The following is a 21,040-nucleotide window of genomic DNA, read 5'->3' as shown; positions in this document are numbered from 1 at the left end:
TTTCGCTTTGCGCGACACTCTCAAGAAACGCAATCGGACACAGGTCCACTCAAAAATTGGCAGCAGAAGAAGAGATGGAATCTAAGCCAGCTCGAGCTTAGGGACTGAGCGGCGAGGGACGGAGAAAGAGGGGTAGTTTGAGCCTCATTGACGAAAGTCGGGTGTGCTGTGCCATCACGCGCCACTCGCAGCTGTTGTGCTACCCACGTCGATGATCTGATTGGGAGTGTGGTCATCATGCAGGCGGACTCTCGGTTGCTCAATGGCCCGGATGGGGGCGAGGCTCGGTTATTGACGCAGAGAGCACGAGTTGGCCACCCGAGACCGGTCCACGAGGCCTCAGAGAGCACTGCCCAAGTGTTGGGTAGAGATGATTGCCTTTCTACTAGCTTTCAACCTTGGGACAATAACCTGCTATATAGTTCACATTGCCAAGCCTAGCGCCGATGAAGCCTGGGCAATGTGGACTGCTGGCTGCGTCCCCAGCCCCACCTGATATCAAAATCTCGGTGTGCCTCGGTCAGTCCAAGACCGTCGACGATGTGCTTCGCCCTCCAACAGTCTGCCTCATCCCTCGCCTCAAGTGACAGATACTAGCCACAACCCTCTTTGATAATGTTATTACAGTTCCCTCACTAATAATTGCATGTTGGTGATGATGGCAGAACCTGGGATGTATGCATTAAGGATGCGAGGCTCCTAGCGGTCGGTGGGAGGTTCGGTGAGCCATCGGTGTGACATCATGACATCATGAAGGCATGACAGCTTACCATAGTACACTGGAACTACTGATCCAAAAATCAATTGAAAGAACAGCATGTCATAGTCAAGAGATAGAGTGAGATTATCAATGCATGGGGAACAATTGTTCTAGATTGAATACTTCTTTAGTATTCGACTATGGCATATGCAGTCGTGAATCAAAATGTGTGTCGTCGACAACTAAATAGCGCTAAATTGGCAGTTGAAGGGGTGGAATTATTAAGGAAACCTGTTTCATTTTGGCACCTGCTCAGAAAGCGGCCGTCTCCTTTTTGATTCTGCAGCAATCCACGTTTGAGCAGAACCCGATGTCCTTCTCGGTGGCGGTGGCAGACTCCGGGAGGACCTGGCGAGCAGGCCAGATCTCGCGGTCAGCGTCCACCTCCCGCTTGTAGTGGGCCTGGATGAGGTCGCGCACCGAGTTCTGGAACGCGGGCTGCGTCTCGCCGTTGATGAAGACGCCGGCATTGGGCTTCTTCTGCTCATTGGTGCAAAGGTACAACCCTAGCCCTAGCTCTGACGCGACCTTCTTGTAGATGTCGTTGATTACTTGGAAGTCCTCGCCACTGGAGTTCTTGTTCCTGTAGACCTCGTACTTCATGCTTGACTTGCCGGGGCCGGATGGCACGGATTTCTGCAAGACGAAAAAGTGTGGGCTATGAAATGATTAGCCATGTTTCGATGCTTCGGTTAGGGCAATGTGGTTAGAGCAATGCACTTACCTGATGTTCATGGAGGCATTGGGGAAATAGGAGGTGCTGGTAACCGAAAAGCCACGCTCGATTTGCTCTGGCGTAGGGTTGCCAAGGTGCTGGATGTGGCCGCCCGTGGTGTCGACGTCGGAGGAGCTGAGGTCCGCAACGCCGGGAACATCAGGACCGGCCGTCTTGCAGTGATAGCACTCGTTGTAGTTGTCGGCCAGGACTTTCCAGTTGTGCTCTCCCTCCAACTCCCAGGTGTGGTCGAACTGGTAGTTCTCAAAGTCGTAGGCAGCGAGCCGCTTTTGCTGCTCGGCGCCGTCAAAGGCGTCGGACCAGGCAACTTCCGGCTTCGCACCGGCGTCCAGGTTCACCCAGATGAATCCATTCTTGTCAACGTGGACATGGAGCGGCAGAAGGCTGTTGGCGGCCTTGTCGAATCCAGCGAGATCTTGATATCCCGGGGCCTTGGCGAGCTTGCCGTTGAGGCCGTACGACCACCCGTGGTATTTGCAAGACAGGACGCTGTTGTGGCCCTTCTCCTCGGTGACAATGGGGAAGGCCCGGTGTCTGCAGACGTTGTGGAATGCGTTGATGGCTCCGGTGCGGTCCTTGGTGATGACAAATTCAAAGCCGGCCACCTCATATCGCAGCCAGTCCCCTGACTCCACGAGTCTGAGCTTGTGCGTGGTGAGGAGCCACTTCTTGGAGAAGATTGCCCGCCTCTCGAGCTCGTACATTTCCGGCGAGGTGTACCAGGATGCTGGCAGGGCCGCGGAATTAGTCTCCTCAGCAGGGGCCTCGGATCCAAGACCCATGTGGCTCTTTAGGAGTGACATGGTGAAATGTAGATGGTGTCTGGGGTCGAAGATGTCTAGGGTCAAAGATGACTAGCGTGGGTAGAATGTAGAAGAAGTTGCTTTACTACTCTTAGACTTGAAGATGCTTCGAATTATTGAAACCACCATCATGGCCAGCTTGATATAGTCCGTCTTATCTCTCACCACCGCATGCCTTTGTCCGATGTCCGCAGTGTAGACAATCAGGTGGCGCCCTCCACTGGGTCGCAACTCCGGTCACCTGATCGGAGGCTTTTACCTTCGGCGCCGGCTGTCTTATCGACCACCGTCGGACTCGGGGGCGTTCAGCCGGAATACACGGCACCTGACAGAATGGAGGGGCCTCATAACTGAAGGCGAGGCCACCATCTTTTTTTGGACTCACCGTCTCGTCTCCCGGACCGCGTCCACGTGTGTGGAGGCACCTACCTTTGGATGGCCTTGCTGGCGAGCGCAGCATGATGGCCTCTGCAGGTCCATGGCGATTCGGCCGTGATCACAGGTTCGCTCAGCAGGCCCTTGCTAACTGTATCAGACTATATCCTGTGACCATCTGCGCCTCTGTCACTGGTCCACTCTCGCGTACTCGTATGCTCATGCTCATCTACCCGCCTACTCGGTTGACCCGTCCTGTGGTCAAAGAAAAAAAAAGAAAGGAAAAATCGGGAGACATCGGCCCAGCAAGCATTCCCCGTCCTCGGAAACACCGAAGACGCCTGATAAGACGATCTGCAGCAGTTTTATCGACACCGCAATCATTTATCCGCCAGGACTCACACACACACAAAGACTGTTGTCAACCAGCGGCTAGCAGCTTCGTTGACTAGCCTTATCGTGGTGCTTTGAAGCGACTTGCCTCTTTGGAGGACCCCGCTCTACGACGTGTCAATTCCTCTGCGCGACACACCCTCAGCCGTCCGTCGAGATTTCTCGCTTGTAACGGAAACGCCAACTGCGGAAAAAAATTGGGTATCAACGCGCGGCAGGGAGAACCAAAATATCTGCCGGACCCGACCACGTCAATCACGATAACTAGATCCCTTCGAGGCGCCTGCAGAGGTGGCAACGCCCTCCTCCTTGTTCTCGTCTGTTCCCCTCCCCTCTCCAAGGTTGATGACGGCCGGCTACCTCATCAGTTTATCGACGTCCCAAATAGTATCTGTGATTCATTCTCCCTCCATTCCCCAGTAAAACCTTGAGACAGATCCTCGAAACCGCGTGGCAAGTGGATCAGCCAGAATGCATTACTGACCAAAGAGGCAGCCAGGAGATGCATCCGGCAAAGGACGCCCAGGCGCGCGCACTGGTGATGGGTGTGCCAGCCATTGAGTCCGTCCGGAGCGCGTCCTTCCCAATGGAACCCTAATTATTGGTGCATTTACGTTGGATCAGTCACGTAGCAATCGGGTCGCGGCGCGAAATGAGATTGTGTACGACCATCGCGGGAAACCAGTCTGCCGCTTACCGGTCTGCTGACCTTTGTGTATCTGTGTGGAGTTCCGCATCGCAGGTGCAGAAGCGCAGAACTGCAGAGCCACAGAACTGCAGAAGAGCAGCAGGCGGTGCAGAAGTGGGATCGAGCGGCATGTCTCATTGCCAGTACTAGTCTGCCTGACTCCGTACTTATTTAGTCCTACTATCTCATAATGGCCGTCTTATCCCAACCCCCCGAAACTCGCTACCCCGCTCCCCCAAGCGCTCTGGTGTTCCTTGCATGATTCCATTCAACAGACCGGTATTCACGTTTGGGACTGCATACATACAGCAAACGCCGATCTTTTCTATGACGCTTCTCTCCAATTTCCCCTTTGGAGTCCGCGTCTCAGCCAAGGCGGTTCTCCCGAACCAGGTTTGCAAAAATTGCCATGTTGGACGCCCTGCCGGTCGGGCCGGCACTGTCGCCTTCACAGGCGCGAGGTGGAGATATCCTGTGCATCTTGTGTTTTGGTATCCTAATCGAGGAAGGCTAGCCATGTGTTACGTATCAGATAAGCCGAGACCGGTGATCCTGCACATTGTTCCAGAAGGGAGCCCTGGCGATACCCAGAATCGATCAAGCCTGGGTTTCGACGTCACATGGCCGATGCCGTGGCAGACATCTGGCCGACACCGGGAGAATTTAACATTATGCGGGGTGAGATATCGCCGAGCTAGGGCCTGGTCAACAGATGCGCCACTCATTCGGTGTGTGTGGCCGGCCATCGTGAGGTTTCCTGCAAATCGAACTTGTCTGTAGATTTCTCTTTCCCCACCAAGTTACCAGGGAGTTGTCTCCATCCTTTGTCAGGCAGCCCTTCTCTTTATCTATCAGCCATGACGGGTTGACCCATTCATTCTCGTCTTTTGTCAGCCGGCTGCCGATCTGCTATCGCATGCCCGTCACACTTTGCCCCTTTGGTCGAATCGGCGCAGGAAAACTGGAAAATATACCCCTTTTGCATGCTATTCGCACCCCGCACCCACATCCGCAGATACATGGGCTAGCTACATGCAGTTTGAGTTACCGACCCCGCGTGAGATAGCAGACGGCCAATCGTCGTTGACATGGAGTAATGCAGCCTTGATTTACGGGAGGGGTTCACTATTTAGTGGAGGAGAGTCCCCTGTAGACGTTTTGGTCCGCCGGTCCTCTTGGACTTCCGGTTAGGATCCATCATGATGCCGTCAGAGGAGGGTATGACCAGCTCTCGTGGGAGGCGGCGACTGCACCACGCCTGTCTCACTTGCAAGTCTGTCGCGTTGACGCCCGTTTTTCTTTTTTTTTTTCCATCGCGTGCTAACCGTCGTGCAGGAGGAAAAAGACACGCTGCCCAGGCGAGAAGCCCGCTTGCTCGAGCTGCGTCCGCCTTAAGCAGCCGTGCTCCTATCCGCCCGCGAGACGACCGTCACAAGGCGGCCGATCGGTACGTTCCTCCGCCATCGCCTCCAAAGACCGGACCGTTTTGACAATCCATAGGACGAGCGGCTGGCGCATTTGGAAGAGAAACTGGAACTCATCTTGAGTGGGAGCTTGTACATGCGACTGCGACGAATGCGGCGATCAAACGTTCTGACCAAGTCCTTAGGACAAAGCGCTCCATACGTCATGAACAAGTAATCGAGGAAGTCGCCGACACTTCAGAAAAGTCCTACTCAGCATCTCCTCCGGCTCTCGAGCAAAACTACCCCGTCAGCCATCCCTCAACAGCCACGTTTGACTCCGAGAGCTCAAATCTACGGCCTAGCCCATCCGACATCGCCATTGGCATCGGCCTCTACTTTAAGTATTGCCACAGGCAACCGATTTGGTGCTTCGAGCGCGAAGAAGTCAGCGACTATGGCTCCATTTCCGAAGAGCTTGCCTGCAGTATTCTGGCACTGACTTCGCGATTCTCCGAGACTCGGGACCAGGCGCAGCTACATGGAAATATTGCAAAGAGTCTAATCATGCTTCGCATCGCAAACGGGACCGTAGATCTGCCAACCATCGAAAGCCTGTGTCTACTTGCGTACTCTGCCTTTATGGGTATGATAAAGCTGGCTGGGACGTGCAGTAACCCTCGAGCTAACACGAGTACAGACGGAAATGTTCACCTCGGCCAATTTAATCTCGGCCTCGCCTTTCAACTCTGCCGATCTGCCATGTTGGATCTTACATCCGTTTATGCTATCGATGGCCCAATTACGGAGCGGAAGAAGCGACTTTTCTGGAGTCTCCAGATACTCGAGCAATCGTACGGTCGACAAACAGGACTCTTGAGCGTCCCAACCGACATATGGCGACCATCTTATTCTGAAGTCAGCCCAAACGGGCCCCCTTTGCCCAGAGACAAACTTGGATGCTCATCACCAAGCGACACGGGAGTCTGGAACACGAGCGTCCATCTAGGATGGGTCTGGAGTCAGGTACGAAAATACGTGTCCGACTGTTCCCGCAACAAACTGGAGGAACCTTGGAGGTACGATTCCATGTACGCCAAGGTCCTTTCCGACTTCATGGAGACTGAGAACAGAATTCCCATGTGTCATCGATATGACTCGGTTAAATTCTACGAACGCAAGGTGGAGGAGGTGAGGATGAACCGAGATTACTTCGCGCCGTGGCTGAAGGAGCAGTTCACGTACCATTCAATTCACACCGTTTTGAATCACCCGTTCCTCTACATTGTGGGGGCGCAGCACAATCCAAATCTAGCCATCCCGAACACGTTTTGGAGGAGATCGTCCGAGCTCGCCCTACTGCACTCCACCTGGATCGTTCGCATGATAGACATGGTTGTGGACAAGCAGGTTCCGCTGGTGGATCCGTTTTTCGGGCACGTAGCTGCGATCGCGGCCACTGTGCATCTGTATTACTGCTGTGCCGCGGCTACCAAGCTCAAACACAAGTCCAATACGGACTTTGCGAAATGCAGGAGGTTTTTGAAGAGCTTCATTCCCTCTTCCGAAGCCTGCCGAGAACTGGTATGTTTTCCAAAGTAGTCGTTGAAAGGTTCGAGCTGACAGTATCTAGGACCGAAATCTAGACAAGATGACACGAATTGCCGCTGGCTCCGAGAGCATGGATGTGGAAGACTGGATGCCATCTAGAATTTACCTCAGTGTGCCCTTGATGTGGGACATCCTCCAATTCAACTCCACAACCGACACGCAAGAAATTCCAACAGCGGGCTTGCTAGACGCCTCGCTCGCCCCCATAATCGCCCAAGCAGACTTGGGCGAAAGCTCGACGCTTGAGATCATCGTCGCAACATCACCAGAGATCACCATCAACACCGCGGATGGCGGGCAACAAGCGCCGACGTTATCATGCAAGCCCCCTCCTTCTTCATCGCGCGAATCGCGAAACACTGTCCTCGACGAACCGTCCGTTGAGCAGGTCGACAGTCTCGCCTTCACGACTACTCCGTGGCTGTACGCGGACTCCTCACAACTGCTCAACATTGAGGACATGGGGGGATTTGACAACTCTCAGCCTACGATTGACGAATCTAGGGGTATGGGATGGTGGGAGGACGAAAATTTTGGGAACCCCATGTTTGATTCATTTTAGCGACAAGCGCGCACATGCTTTTTCCAAAAGTGCTGGTTCTTCAATATAGAGTGTCTTTGTTAATAGATAATTTATTGGAGATTGCTCTCGATGCCTTCAATCTCGCCGTGCCTAGCTTACTGCTGTGAACCCGTGGTGTGACCAACGAGGGACCTCCAGTCGACTAGTCATCGTAGGATTGGTATCGTGTCCAGCCCGCAACTAGCCTTGCAATACCGGTATCTGTGTCGAAAGTTTAACGCCGCAAAATGACAAATGACCTGAGAGTCTGACAGTGATGGCGCAACGGGCTTTTCCCATATGGGAGTTTCTCAGCGAAAAGGGCAACTCCATCGGCATTGACGGCACCAATTCATCAGTGAGCAAGACGAGCTAGGGCAAGAGAGAATTTTGCAGTGACATCGATGGGGTTTGGCAGCCTTCGCTAAAGTGAGGAGTCTCGGGCAGGTGAATGCGTGCGGAACGGACTTGCAGCAACTCACGGATATAAAACAACTCCGCAAATATGATATGGACGAGCAAGCGAACGCCTTAGCCGTAAGAACACGCAAGGTGATTGGGCTTCTCAGCGCACTAAAGAAGCGTTCAGTGACTCTCCATGCAACGCTAAGGCAAATCCAGGGTCTCTATACCGGTCTGCTCAGGGGGCTCAGACCCCCCACGTGGGCGTTACCTATATACCAGTCACGGGGCCGACGAGGTTCGAGACCCCTAGTCCGGGATAACCTGCCTATACTGGGAAGCGGCTTCGAGTTGCAAGAAGCAGGGACTTTGACAGGGATCCCTTTGAGTGCGGTAAGGCAACACTTAGGTCACGGGACCCACCACACCCCTGCCACAGCCGAGGTACCTAGAGTGACCTAAAGCACCGCTAGAATCAACCCCGCCCAATTCACCGTACAACTCATTCTGTGTGCACTTATGGATTCCCAACAGCTCTCCAGCCAGGCAGTCAATGCGTATGATGACAATAGCTTCATTGGCACTGATAACAGCCGTCGCGAGCAGCCGACTGATAACACCTGCCGGCCGATATATGATCCGGTTCCGGATCGCGGTTACAACTTCGATCCGATGGTCATTCCAAGCCGGGTCCCTGAGATAACAACCCTACCCCCGGAGCCGCTGTCACTATTCCAGCAATTCCTGCCTGTTTCCCTAGTAGAAGGCTGGGCCCAATACACCAACAGCTGGGTCAGTCACCGGCTTGAGCAGCATGAAGATGGCAGCTGCAGATTGAAGCCGCGGTCTCGGCTGCTGGATTGGAAGCCGACCTCTGTTGCCGAAATCTACATATGGCTTGCGATCTTGATATATATGAGAATACATATCGAGCCGCAGATCAAGCTGTATTGGAAGACTTCTGGATCTAAGGATCTACGCCCTATTCATCCAGTAATTAAATGGATGCCTTATGACCGATTCCAGCTGCTATCTCGATATCTTCAGATCTTTAACTTTACAACCATCGATAAGGATCCTAACACAAGCTTCTACGGCCGCACCTTTATCCGGATTAAGGCTTGGTCTGACCATATACAACATACGTCTACGTTATTCTATATTCCGGGCACATCTATTGCTGTAGATGAGTGTATGGTCCGCTTTCTCGGACGATCTATTGAGACAACAACAGTCCCTAATAAACCTATCCCCACAGGCTTCAAAGTGTGGGCTGTAGCCCAACAAGGCTATTTCCTGCGGTGGATTTGGCACCGGCCCGGCCGGAAATACGGGCCTGTTGGTATCCGGCTGAGCTACCGGCGCCTGCCGTCACAGCTGCGGCGGACCCGGCAGCAGCGACAAGAGAGGAAGACAATCCATCTGAACCCGACCCAAGCTGTGGTTGTTGCCCTAGTAAATCTGCTGCCGGAAGCCAGATACCATGTATTTCTCGATAACCTATTCTCTTCCTGTGACCTCTTTCGCCGGCTCCGACAATGCGGCCACGGTGCCACAGGCACAGCCCGCAGGAACTGTGGCATCTACAAGCCTCTTGTCAAGCTCAAAGCTGCAGATAACACAGCTGCCGGCAGCCTTCAATTCAATGATATCAAAGCTATCCCGACAGCAGATAACCAAGTCAGTCAGAGAGACAGGATTGTATTGATTTTCCCTACTAATTTGTCTTCGGCTAGGTCAATCAGATCGCATGGAAAGATAACGCCCTCGTGCTATTCCTGTCCACTGTGTTCAAGGGCACTGAGAGACTCGAACGCATAAGGAAGAGACCGACAACAGACCAAATGCAAGCACGGCCAATACAGCGATTTTTTGGTGACGAGGCTGTCAAGCTGATTTCTATCCCATCCATCGCTGCTGTTTACAATGACGAGATGGGTGCTGTAGATCGCGGTGACCAAATGCGGTCATATTGGAGCCCTACCCGGCGTGCCCGTAGGGGCGGCTGGAGGGCTCTAGCTTGGGACTTCCTGCTAGAAATAGCCCTTATTAACAGCTATATTTTACAGCAGCGAGGGCAGCCACAGTGGAAGCCGGAGATATCACAGGGCAATTGGCGCCAACGTATTGTTAATGACCTTATCGCAAAGTATCAGTCTGACAGTCAGGCCCGACAGAGATTTCGGACTGGAGACGAATTTACGCCTGTTATACAGCACAATTGGGTCCGGAATAAGAATCCCTCGGCATGTCAAGCTTGTAAAGGAATACGGCTTGGAGAGGGTCGGCCGCAGCCGTTACGGGCAGTCAACGGCAACAGAGGTCAGAGACTAAAGAAATCGCGATATCGCTGTCAGCAGTGTAATGTAGCGTTATGTAGAGGGGGGAATTGCTGGGACTTCTATCACCATATAAAATAGGTGGGGATCTATGTACCTTTAATTTGCTATACTCTGGTTGGCTGGACCCCCCTGCTAGTGACCTAAGTGTTGCCTTACCGCACTCAAAGGGATAGTCCGCTCGCTTTAGCGCAACGGGCTGACCCGTTCGTGCGGGGTAGATGGAGCAGTCCGGGGTATCGATGTGATGCTAGAGCCGGAGTCGGCTCCGACTCCGGGAGCACCGTGTCCGCATTTAGATCTGAGGAGGAGCCGGAGCGCACAGGTGACTGCCGAAACCACCTTCTAGAAACATGGTCGGTAGTTCTGTGTCCGAGGGTTTCAGATTAGGCCTTGCTATCGCCCCGCAAATACGAAGGGCATACCTAGATGCTCTGCAGATCTATCTCCTAAGCGCTGTTGCGTCGTTCGGGACACGGTCGATATCAGTTCTGTTATCCATTTTCGTTTGGCCAGAGGGACGTTTTAAATTTTCTCTCTGTATTTTCGATAACCATCCTCGGCCAAATATAGTGAGGCTGCCCCAGCTAGTCTCTACCAGCCCAATTCCAAATGCGGCGAAATCTTCGGCATGCGGCACTCCAAAGACTTTACTCTACACGCAAGGCAAGTAACAATTCCACGCGCATGCTAGGTACAAGGGTTCGACTGGGAATATTTCCCGTACATTGGTTGGTTTCAACACTACTGTGTCTGAATTGGCGCTATCTGCACGAGTGTTGTCTGTCTCTGTCACGGCTACACCTCCTTCGCCCCTTGGAGCGTTGAGTCGTTCTTCCGGAGCTACGCGATAAATATTGTAACTCCAGTTCTATATCTCGGCTGAGAGTTTATTTTTTTTAAAACGGTCAAACATGAGGGACTTGACTTGCAATGGGAGCGTCTAATGATTGATACCTCTGAGGCTGGGCTCGCCGACCGACCTGTTAATCTGGGCGGAGGTTCGGAAGTTGTCCGCAAAACCTTTTAAGTGGGGGGAGATCAGAGACACCAGAGACGATGATGCATGAGGCTTATGATCCTCTGTTCTGTAGTTGCTTCGATCTTACACTTACGTAGATAGCCACGCCCCCTCTTATCTTGAATCTGTGTCAGCGTGGGGCATGTGCATTTGATCAACACAACGTTACGAGCGACAATGGATTGATAAGCCGGACGAGCCTTGCACATCCAAATAAAAAGCAAAAACTGATGGTCCGATCTCGGTAGAACCACTGTGGTTGAGTCCGGGCGATAGACCCACGGATATTGTGGCTGTAAGTGCGCATACCACGCTACGATCGAAAGGAGCCCAGCCAGCTCCAATAATTGAATGAACTAAGCGGCGAGTCCATCGCTTCTTTTGATATTCTGGAAGATGGACTGGGGGTTGGCGCTCCCATTAGATTATCCGCCCCCGCAAATAATAAAGAGTGCTTGCTTAGTTGCGTGATGTTGGGCTGAAGCGTTATACTGTCGTTGTGGTGGCGACTGGGAAACCCCACATTGACTGCGATAAAAAATGTCAACCTAAATCATGATTCGCCCACCACCGAAGAAGTAGCATTAAAGATTCGTTATCTGCCGTGCCGGCGCCAGCTCAGCCATCACGCGCCCGCAAATCCGGCACCGATTTCTCTCTTCCGATCACGTGGGCGCAGTAGCGGGATCTTAGATACGGCAAACGTCCTGGTATCAGCTAAACATTTGCCTATCACATCATTTGCTTCTACGAATCAGACCGAGGAGCCGATTGCCGGAATAGGAAAAAGAACGCCCGTTATATCCTCCCATCGGCTCCCACACTAAACAAGTGGGATTTGAGACATTAATTAATCGTGGTATAGGTGGGATGAAACGGAAATAGAGTACGGTGGCATCTTAGACTAACTGTGCTAAAGTGCAATAACTGAAATCTAGAAATTGGAAATTAGAAATCACAAAAATATAGCCCTATAATTATAGAGCGTAGCCTCTATATTTATAGGGCTCTACCCACTATATCCCCCTATAGTCTATTATTTTTCCAGTGGGCTGTAGTAACTGCACCCTGTACTCTTACTAACTAGCCTTTTAGATAATAGAAAATTACTACTGCTATAGCAGAATATACAGAAGAAAGCTACACTTACTGTTGCCTGCTGTAAGAGGTAATATTTCAGCAGCTGCAGTATAAAATTAAAGATACAGTTTTATAAAACTGTAATTTTCAGCTTTATAATTAATATCCCTACCTACCTATTAAGATACTAGCTGCTTGCTATAATAGCAGCTGCTATAATAATACCTATTATAGTAAGTAAGAATAGCTGCAGCTTTTCTCTATACAGCCTGCTGTAGCAGTAGTAATTTTCTATTATCTAGAGGGCTAGCTGGCAAGAATACATCTTAAGAATTATAGCTGCTATAGCCTACTGGAAAGACTGTAAGCTATAGGGGGCTGTAGTGGGTAGAGCTCTATAAATATAGGGGCTAGGCTCTATAATTCTAGGGCTGTAATTTTGCGATTTTGCGATCTCTAATATCTGGAGTTTTATTTTTGCACTTTAGCGTAGTTGGTCTAAGGTGCCGCCGTAGGCGCGGCGGCATCTTGGGAAGCGAAGAGTTATGACTGCATGAGAAAATCTTTGCTCTGGATTGAATAGCTCCTCCATATTATACTGTGCCACTTGAGCGCGTGAAATCACATCATTAATTGCTGATGATAAACGAACTACATCACTCTGATAGCGCATTTTGTTATGATACCCGTTCATTATTGCAGCGCAGAAGTGCAGGCTTCTGGCACTTTTAAAGTTCACAAAGCCAATTATATGAAAAGAAAATGTCAATATTAAGTCTCGTAACAACAGTAACTAACAAATTTCGTATAGCACACTAGTAGGGAATGTAATAGCGGCTACGCTGGCACTTCTGCGTAGACTTGTCAAACGTCTGTCCCTTCGGACAAGTGCACTTATCTTTGTAAATCATGCCGCCCGTGCATTTGCACCGTTTGGTGTCTTTGTTGTACTGCATGGTCTTCTTCTTGCACACGCAAGCCTTGCGTTCTTCGTTCCAGGAAGCATCATTGCCACAGTCGTGCTGGCATCCATACGCAGTCAATTTCTGGCCCTTGGGACAGGCGCAAGTCCTTGATCCCCGATCAAAAATCTGCCCGATCTTCTTGCACACGCATGATTTGTTCCTCCCGTCCCAGGTAGCGTGCGGCCCACAGTCGGTGAAGCACTTCTTTCCATTCCACTTCTGGCCTTTGGGACAAGCACAAATCTTCACCTTTTTGTCAAAGATCTGACCACTGCGATTGCAAACGCAGGTCTTGTACTTCCCATCCCAGGTTGCGTAAGTTCCGCAGTCGGTAATGCACTTCTTTCCATCCCACTTTTGACCTCTGGGACAGGCACAAGTCTTCACCTTTCCGTCGAAGATCTGGCCGCTCTTCTTGCACACACAAGACTTATTCTTCCCATTCCAGATTGCTTGAGCTCCACAAATAGTAGAGCACTTCTTCCCATTCCATTCCTGACCCTTGGGACAAGCACAAGTCTTTGCCGTTCCGTCAAAGATCTGACCACTGCGCTTGCACACACAGCTCTTGTACTTCCTGTCCCAGACAGCTTGGGTACCACAGTCTGTAACACATTGCTTTCCGTCCCATTTCTGTCCGCCGAGGCAACTGCACGTCTTCGTCTTCGACTCATAGACCTGGCCGTTCTTCTTGCAGAGGCATTGGTTCTTATTCCAGGAGGCTTGGTCCCCGCAGTTGGCGACGCACTTTTTCCCATTCCAATTCTCGCCATCGGGGCAACTGCAAGTCTTTTTCTTCAAGTCGAATACCTGACCGTTCTTTTTGCAAAGACACTGGTTTTTATTCCAGTATGCTTGAGCTCCACAGCTGGAGACACACTTATTGCCATCCCAATTCTGACCACTGGGACAACTGCATGTCTTTTGCTTCAAGTCATACACCTGGCCGCCTTTTTTGCAATGACACTGGTTCTTGCTCCAGTATGCTTGATCTCCACAGTTTGAGACACACTTCTTGCCGTCCCAATTCTGACCACTTGGACAGCTGCAAGTCTTTTGCTTCAAGTCATACACCTGGCCGCTCTTTGGACAGGGACACTGGTTGTTGTTCCAGTACGCTTGACCTCCGCAATTGGAAACACACTTCTTGCCATTCCAGTTTTGGCCGTTGGGGCAGCTGCAAGTCTTCTTCTTCAAGTCATACTTTTGGTCACTCTTTTTGCAAAGGCACTGTTTCTTGTTCCAGTATGCTTGATCCCCGCAATCAGTGATGCACTCTTTCTCATCCCAGAGTTGACCGTTGGGGCAGCTGCACGTCTTTTTCTTCGAATCATACCCCTGCCCATTCTTCTTGCAGATGCAGGCCTGCTTATCGGTCTTCCAGATTGCAACGTCGGAGCACTTGTTCTTGCAGCCGTAGTCACCCCATTCCTGACCTTCGGGGCATTCACAGACGTTCTTCACCAAATTATACTTCTGCCCGCTCTTCCGGCAGATGCAGGTCGGCTTATCTGCCTTCCAGTCTGAATTGCTAGGGCACTTGTTCTTGCATACAGAGCCGTCCCATTTCTGACCTTCAGGGCAATCACAGGAGCCCTTTTTATAGACGAAGAGAGGGTTGTTGCATTTGCAGCTATCGGTAGCTTCAACCCAGGTTGCGCCACTCGGACACTTGTCTTTACAGCCCGAGCCGTATAACTTTTTTCCCTTAGGGCAACGACAAGAACCTTGGTTGTAGACAAAATCGGAGTTGTTACATCCACAAGTGTCGCCGTCTTCAATCCAGTGCGAGTTGTCGGGGCACTTGTTGACGCATTTAGAACCCTTTCGCTTTTGATTCGGAGGGCATCCGCAGGAGCCTTGAGAAAAGACGAAGTTGGGGTTGTCGCAATCGCAGTCGTCGCTATCTTCGTTCCACTCCGCGTCATCGGGGCACTTGTTGACACAACTGGAGCCCTTGAGCGTTTGATCGGGAGGACATCCGCATGAGCCTTTCTTGTAGACAAAGTCGGGGTTTTTGCAGTCGCAGTCGTTATCATCCTCATTCCAAACAGCGTCGTCGGGGCATCTGTTGACACAGCTTGAGCCGTCTAGCTGTTGATCCGAGGGGCATTTGCAGGAGCCTCTACTATAGACAAAGCCGGGGTTCTTGCAGTTGCAGACTTCGTCGTCTTCATTCCATACCGCGTCATCAGGACACCTGTTGACGCAACTAGACCCCTTCAACTTTTGGTCCTTGGGACATCTGCAGGAGTGTTGATCGTAGATAAAGGCGGGGTTTTTGCATTCGCAGGTTTGGCTGTCTTCATTCCACACCGCGTTGTCAGGGCACTTATTGACGCATCTAGAACCCTTCAGCTTTTGACCCGAAGGACATCTACAAGATCCCTGATCATAGACCAATTTGGGGTTGTTGCAGTCGCAGGTTTGGTCGTCTTCATTCCATTTGGCGTTATCAGGGCACTTGTTGACACAGTTCGAGCCGTCCAGCTTTTGATCCGAAGGACATCCACAAGATCCCTGATCATAGACGAAGTCCGGGTTGTTGCATTCGCATGTATCGCCGTCCTCAACCCACACAGCGTTATCAGGACATTTGTCAGCACATGCAGACTGTGATTCATCCCAATTTTGCTCCTCGGAACACTGGCAGGTATTTGACTCATCATCGTATACCTTCGTCGGGATCGTGCAGGTGCAGGTATCGCCATCTTCCTTGTATGTTGCATCATCAGGGCATTTATTGATGCATCGAGACTGGGATCTGCTCCACTTCTTTTCCTTGGGGCATTCGCAGGCCTCTCCATCATAAGTCTTGGTCTCACTCTTGCAGGTGCAGGTATCACCCTCCTCTGGCCAGTTTGCATCCTCGGGACATTTGTTGACGCAACAATATCCATCCCACTTTTGATCCTCCGGACAACTGCAGGTCATCTGGGCATCATCATATGTTTGGCCTTTGTTCTTGCACACACAGTCGCCATGCTTGTAGTCTGCGTCGTTGCCGCAGTCGGGGACGCACTTATTGCGGTGTTTTTTCTGGCCCGGAGGACAGTTGCACGTCTGGCTGTTGCGTTCGTAGGTTGCGCCGCTTGTATCGCAAACACAGCCACGTCTGGAATCCGGAGAAGCATGGTTACCGCAGTTGTTGTTGTTATAGTAGTTGCCGTTGTTGCCTCGGTTGTTGCCGTTGTTGCCATTGCGTCTGACGAGGTGACTGACCGGATTTTCACCTCTATCCCTAGCCTCGATGCCAAACTCATTAGCACGAGAGCCGGGGAACGTAATGGCTGAGCTAATGGCGAGAAGGGCGGCAGTGGTGAGACATTTGAGACGCATCATGCAAGCCTTTTAAGTCTTGAGAGATCGGTTTGATCGGAGAGGAAAACAACAGGGAAAGGTAAGGCTTTCCCCAATGTGAACGAGACTTGTGAGGTTAACGGAGTCTCCTATATTATTAAATAATTGAGAAATCGGGGAGACAACAAGGCCTTATGTACAAAATGGGCGAGTCGCGGCTCCTGAAGGAGGAGATGGATCGTACACACCACCACGGTATCCCCGATGAATACCCTATTTTGCCAAGCACCAGCCCATTGTGCCGTGGTGTGTGAGGCTCAGCACAGCTTTCGATCAGCTAGCCGTTTTAAGAGGCAGCCAGCTTGGTGTGTAACGCCTCTTGATACCTCGATACGGCCTTCTGCTATCATCTGGACGTAATACTCCATTCTGTGAACCCACTCTATTGTGTGCCGCTTTCGCTCAGTGGCTTCCACATTGTGTCCCAAGTTGCTAGGATCGTGTGGCACACCTGGAATCAGCACGGGCATTAATCCAGACGAGTGCACAGCATGCCCTTTCAAAAGCAAGCCATTTAGGTTGTCCTTTTGTTTTCTGCTCATTTTTGGCCTTGGTATGTCTGAGTTCCCAAGATTACTGGATTCAACTCGATCATGTAGGACATTTGCTCAAAAGTTTATGCAGGCGGCGTACCCGTTAGAGAAGCAACATTTTGGGGCTTTTCGAAGGAGGCTGCAGCTTACACCTCCGCAACGGTCTGAAGTTGGTCGGTATAACGGCCTCCTTCTCTCACTTCGTGACTATTGTATGCTATAAGTGGAATCAAAGTTCTACTTCCGGCTTGTCCGTTGTGGTGAGTGGGGACCGTGGCGCTTGACTTGAACCATATTGTCAGAACCGTTGCTAACAAAAGTGGCGGTTTTAGGAGTTGGAGGCGTTAGTCTTCTTCTTTTGGGAATCGACTTGGCACGCCATCCCAAAGGAGAAACTTAAAAGAGGCAGATCGGGAAAGGTCTTTGTGTGCCAGCCGAGTTCTCTCAATCGGGATTATCACGGGGAGTTGGTTTCAGAATTAGGTTTGACAACGGCTTTGCATTCCATTCTATTGAAGCATACCGCCACTCGGCTTTGCGCGACAGAACATGACGACTCTTGAATGACCGAGACTGAAGAAGGAGCCCATCTAGGACCGTCCGTATGCTTGGCCATTCGAGTTGATCGCATGATCAAGATAATGATCTAGACTGGGGTAGCTTCATCTTCGTCCTTGGTACCAGCCATAATTGAAAGACGGACCAAGGAAATGATAAACCTCGATTTAGCAGTATGCAGAATATAAATATGGTAAAAGGGCAATTAGGCCGTCAGGTAGACAAGATCGCGCATTGTGAACATCATCTTTCCTTTCAGAGGCAGTCTTCCAGTGGCAACACCGGACTCCTTGCGGACGCGGCCTTGTTGAAGAAACTAATCTCCCGCCCTCGACCCGAATAGGCCTCCTGAACAACCAGCAAACGGAAGCCGTCTTGTTATCAAAGAACCAGTTGTACCTACCTACACTCTAAACGAACTGAATTACCAATACAAGACCTGAATAGCAGCCGATAGCGACTGCTGATCCCGCCGCAGTCAATACCGTCGCTTTATACTCCGGAGGTAGCCATAGAATACTCCTTCCATCTTTCGTAATCCATCTGCCATCACCACTTATACCATAATCGCTTGTTCCGCAACTGCTCATGCCGTCATCAAGGTCAGTAATATCCCCTGAAGTGCTTTTCCCCGTCGCCACATCCCAGATCTCGGCCATACGATTATTACCTGGCCGCCATGCGATCCGCTGGCCATCTGCTGAGAACACAACTGGCATTACCCCGTAGGTATGGCCCTTCAATGTTTGCTTGCATTCACCCGTCACCGCATCCCAGATCTTGACTGTACAATCAGCCGACCCCGATGCAATCCACTGGCCATCTGCTGAGAACGCAACTGACGCCACTGCCTTGCTATGGTATTCGAGTGTCTGCAGGCAAGGGTTCCAATTCGCATCCAGGGTTGGTTTCGATATCACCCAGCCCGGCGCTTCCTCCTGGAAAAGCTCTCTGATGGGACTATGTTCGGGACTAAATACTAGTGCCGATGCATAGACCTGCAATGGAGCAATCTCTATTGCCGGTTGGAAGGAAAGAAGAAAGCGTCGGGCATCCTGCAGCAGTCCTGCCAGCTGTCGTTCTTCTGTGTTTCTCTGTGAAATTGTCAGACCGCCTCGACAGTAAATATAATTATAGCAACTCACTACTAAGGCCTCAAGCTTATGGACTGCTATGACTCCCTCCTGCATACTGCGTAATAGACTGAGAGATTCCAGCCAATGCAGGTATTTCTGTCGGATGAAATTATCGACGATGCCACCGTTATGTAGCCTGTTGTTATTTGTCCTCTTTGTGGGATGCGAGTGGACGAGATGGTCGACCCAGTGGACGCAAGAGTATCGGATCGCGGCTAATGGGCCGAGAATGGGCGACGAGGAATGATCGAGGAAAACCCCCGGATTGTTTAGGCCGTAGATGTCATTTCGTAGCACCGCTAGCAGAGCCTTCAGCGACCTCGATAAAAGAGCATCATGCTGGTGTGCAATGCCAGAAGGTAGAATTCGATCGGATGCCTGATTACGCAGGAAATCTCTCGCTGATTGGTGAACAAAGTAAACGACACCTCCCTGAAGGGTCAAGAAAGAGCCGCATGACTCGATAATTCTCTCTAAGTCGTCCCGGTCAGTGTTCGCGAGCGACTCAGCAAGAATTTTCACTTCATCCAAGGTGATAGGTCGGTAGACCACCGAAGCAACGGCCAGGAGTTCCTTGCATGGGCCTGCATCCTCCAAATCTTCAATCTGATCCACCATCTGGTTATAGAGCGTTTTGAGCCCGCGGGGGAATGCTTTCAATCTGGCGAGTGGATTCCGCTTCCCGATACTCCCAGATTGTGCGAGCTCCTGGCAGACCGAGGCTACCCAGAGAAAGGTACCGTCAGCATTGGATGTCAAGTAGGCGTTGACGGTGTCTCTTTCTTGCTTGTCGTATCTGTGAGTACGTGCCAGTTGGTCTACGTTGTATCCAATATATGTGCCAACAGCCTTGTTAATTGAGTCTGTGTTCAGCTCGAGGTCCAGCGTGACTTTCTGCTTTACGCTTTTCAGCATCTCCCCGATGTCTGGCAGGTTTCGACTAGAGACGATCCATTTAACGGGAGAAGGTTGGATTATAAAGTCAAGAAGCTGATGTCGATTCGTTTTGCATTCGTCGAGGGCATCGATGATTAGGATAGCACCATTCAGGCTCGGGTCATTGAGCATGGCCGTAAGGATCTGAGACAAGGCTTCCCAAGAATTATTATGGTCGTGCTTCTTGCGAACATACGAGATAAGCGACGGCAGTTGTTCGACGAGAAGATAGATCAGGCCACGGAGCACAGCCGTCGCGTTATTCAGTCGTGCTTCGGTGGCCTGGCAAAAGAAATAGGACAGGCAAACGCCGGGTTCCTTCTCATTCAGCTCGTCGATGATGCCGCATAGCAGCATAGTCTTGCCCTTGCCAGGGTCGCCTTTGATCCAGAGCAGCTTGCTCTGTGGATCGTCACCCCATCGCTAAAAGTCGTCGTTGTCGAGGATCCAGCGGTAAGAATCCCTGAGTAGGTCGCCCTTGGTCTCTTGGATGCGCTTCTTGTCGCCACGGGGGTCAGTCTCGAACAGAATTTCTAGGCATTGTCTATTGTCTTGGTGCTTCACCTTTCACCTAGGTCTTGTATATCCCATCTGTAGAATTGTGTCGCGACCGAGGATATGATTCTGCAGGACGGTGAAATCTGAGACATCCCTTCTAGTCCACGCGGGAAAACATCGTCTCAGACTTTCGGGGCACAGGGGGATGTCCAAGTCTGAGATTCCTTCCTTAATACACCTCAGAATATCCAACGGCTGACCGAAATCAACTAACAAAGCAAACAATGTTCGCCTTGAAGCAATTTTATCTTCTGTCGGCTGGTGCGGGTCTTTGTAGGGCCGAGGATCCCAGATTTGCTCGGCGCAGTAGTCGACCAAAATGTCGTCTTTTCCGCGGTCTACTAAGGACAATGCGTTGTTGAAGAACTCGCACATCTTCTCTCTGGTTATTTCTCGCGAGAACACCCCTTTGAACCTGTCGAGTCCGAGCATTGCCCACAAGCTAGGCTCCATCGTTCTGAGAATGAAAAGTGTCATAGCCGAGAGGTTGTGGACACTGCCGCCTGGAAGACTGTCCAACGCTGCCTCCAAGAGCCTGTCACGATCTGCACGCCCCTTTTTCAGGTGCTCGATCTTATCATCTTCCTCTGCAATGGATGGCGCCGGGACCAAACAGATGTCCCAATCCACTGACTCCACCGAGTCGATCTCTTCATCGTGCGGCGATGCCGGATCCGGCGTTAGACCCGTTCCGGTATGAGGAGTTTTGTCCAGGAATAGGTGCTCATCCATATCCTGAGCCTCGCTCCCTTCAGTGGGTCCAAACTGATCGTCCAAAGTGCTCCCATTTCCAGAAATCCGGTCGCTGCTGAGTGCTTGGG

General features: G+C 51.2%; 5 protein-coding genes across 5 annotated transcripts; 1 reads left to right on the top strand and 4 right to left on the bottom strand.

Annotated features, from left to right (window-relative positions):
• Positions 1–1,012: 1,012 nt before the first annotated feature.
• Positions 1,013–2,299, bottom strand: BGZ61DRAFT_488504 (naphthalene 1,2-dioxygenase subunit alpha; the record flags this gene model as incomplete). The annotated part of the gene is made up of 2 exons (XM_046250118.1): positions 1,013–1,418; positions 1,485–2,299. The coding sequence occupies 2 exons, from the start codon at positions 2,297–2,299 to the stop codon at positions 1,013–1,015; spliced, it is 1,221 nt and encodes a 406-aa protein (XP_046111666.1).
• Positions 2,300–4,975: 2,676 nt separating this feature from the next.
• Positions 4,976–7,331, top strand: BGZ61DRAFT_338997 (uncharacterized protein; the record flags this gene model as incomplete). The annotated part of the gene is made up of 6 exons (XM_046239186.1): positions 4,976–5,028; positions 5,091–5,202; positions 5,256–5,345; positions 5,372–5,804; positions 5,859–6,742; positions 6,792–7,331. The coding sequence occupies 6 exons, from the start codon at positions 4,976–4,978 to the stop codon at positions 7,329–7,331; spliced, it is 2,112 nt and encodes a 703-aa protein (XP_046111665.1).
• A 5,657-nt stretch (positions 7,332–12,988) lies between these two features.
• BGZ61DRAFT_337455 (uncharacterized protein) lies at positions 12,989–16,477 on the bottom strand (the record flags this gene model as incomplete). The annotated part of the gene is made up of 3 exons (XM_046239048.1): positions 12,989–13,547; positions 13,617–14,649; positions 15,985–16,477. 3 exons carry the CDS (start codon positions 16,475–16,477, stop codon positions 12,989–12,991), a joined length of 2,085 nt encoding a protein of 694 aa, XP_046111664.1.
• A 1,492-nt stretch (positions 16,478–17,969) lies between these two features.
• BGZ61DRAFT_582148 (uncharacterized protein) lies at positions 17,970–20,018 on the bottom strand (the record flags this gene model as incomplete). The annotated part of the gene is made up of 2 exons (XM_046256277.1): positions 17,970–18,683; positions 18,735–20,018. The coding sequence occupies 2 exons, from the start codon at positions 20,016–20,018 to the stop codon at positions 18,000–18,002; spliced, it is 1,968 nt and encodes a 655-aa protein (XP_046111663.1). The 3' UTR covers positions 17,970–17,999.
• A 20-nt stretch (positions 20,019–20,038) lies between these two features.
• BGZ61DRAFT_437186 (uncharacterized protein) lies at positions 20,039–20,842 on the bottom strand. Its single transcript, XM_046244081.1, has 2 exons — positions 20,226–20,842; positions 20,039–20,156 (listed from the first exon to the last, which is right to left on the bottom strand). The coding sequence occupies exon 1, from the start codon at positions 20,694–20,696 to the stop codon at positions 20,229–20,231; it is 468 nt and encodes a 155-aa protein (XP_046111662.1). The 5' UTR covers positions 20,697–20,842; the 3' UTR covers positions 20,039–20,156; positions 20,226–20,228.
• Positions 20,843–21,040: the final 198 nt, after the last annotated feature.

Source organism: Ilyonectria robusta, assembly GCF_021365365.1.
Source record: "Ilyonectria robusta strain PMI_751 chromosome Unknown BGZ61scaffold_1, whole genome shotgun sequence".
Classification (NCBI taxonomy): domain Eukaryota; kingdom Fungi; phylum Ascomycota; class Sordariomycetes; order Hypocreales; family Nectriaceae; genus Ilyonectria; species Ilyonectria robusta.
This window is presented reverse-complemented; position numbering and strand designations above follow the sequence as displayed.

Excerpts from the sequence above, each read along its gene's own strand:
- BGZ61DRAFT_437186 (XM_046244081.1), bottom strand. The coding sequence starts at position 20,696 with ATGACACTTTTCATTCTCAGAACGATGGAGCCTAGCTTGTGGGCAATG.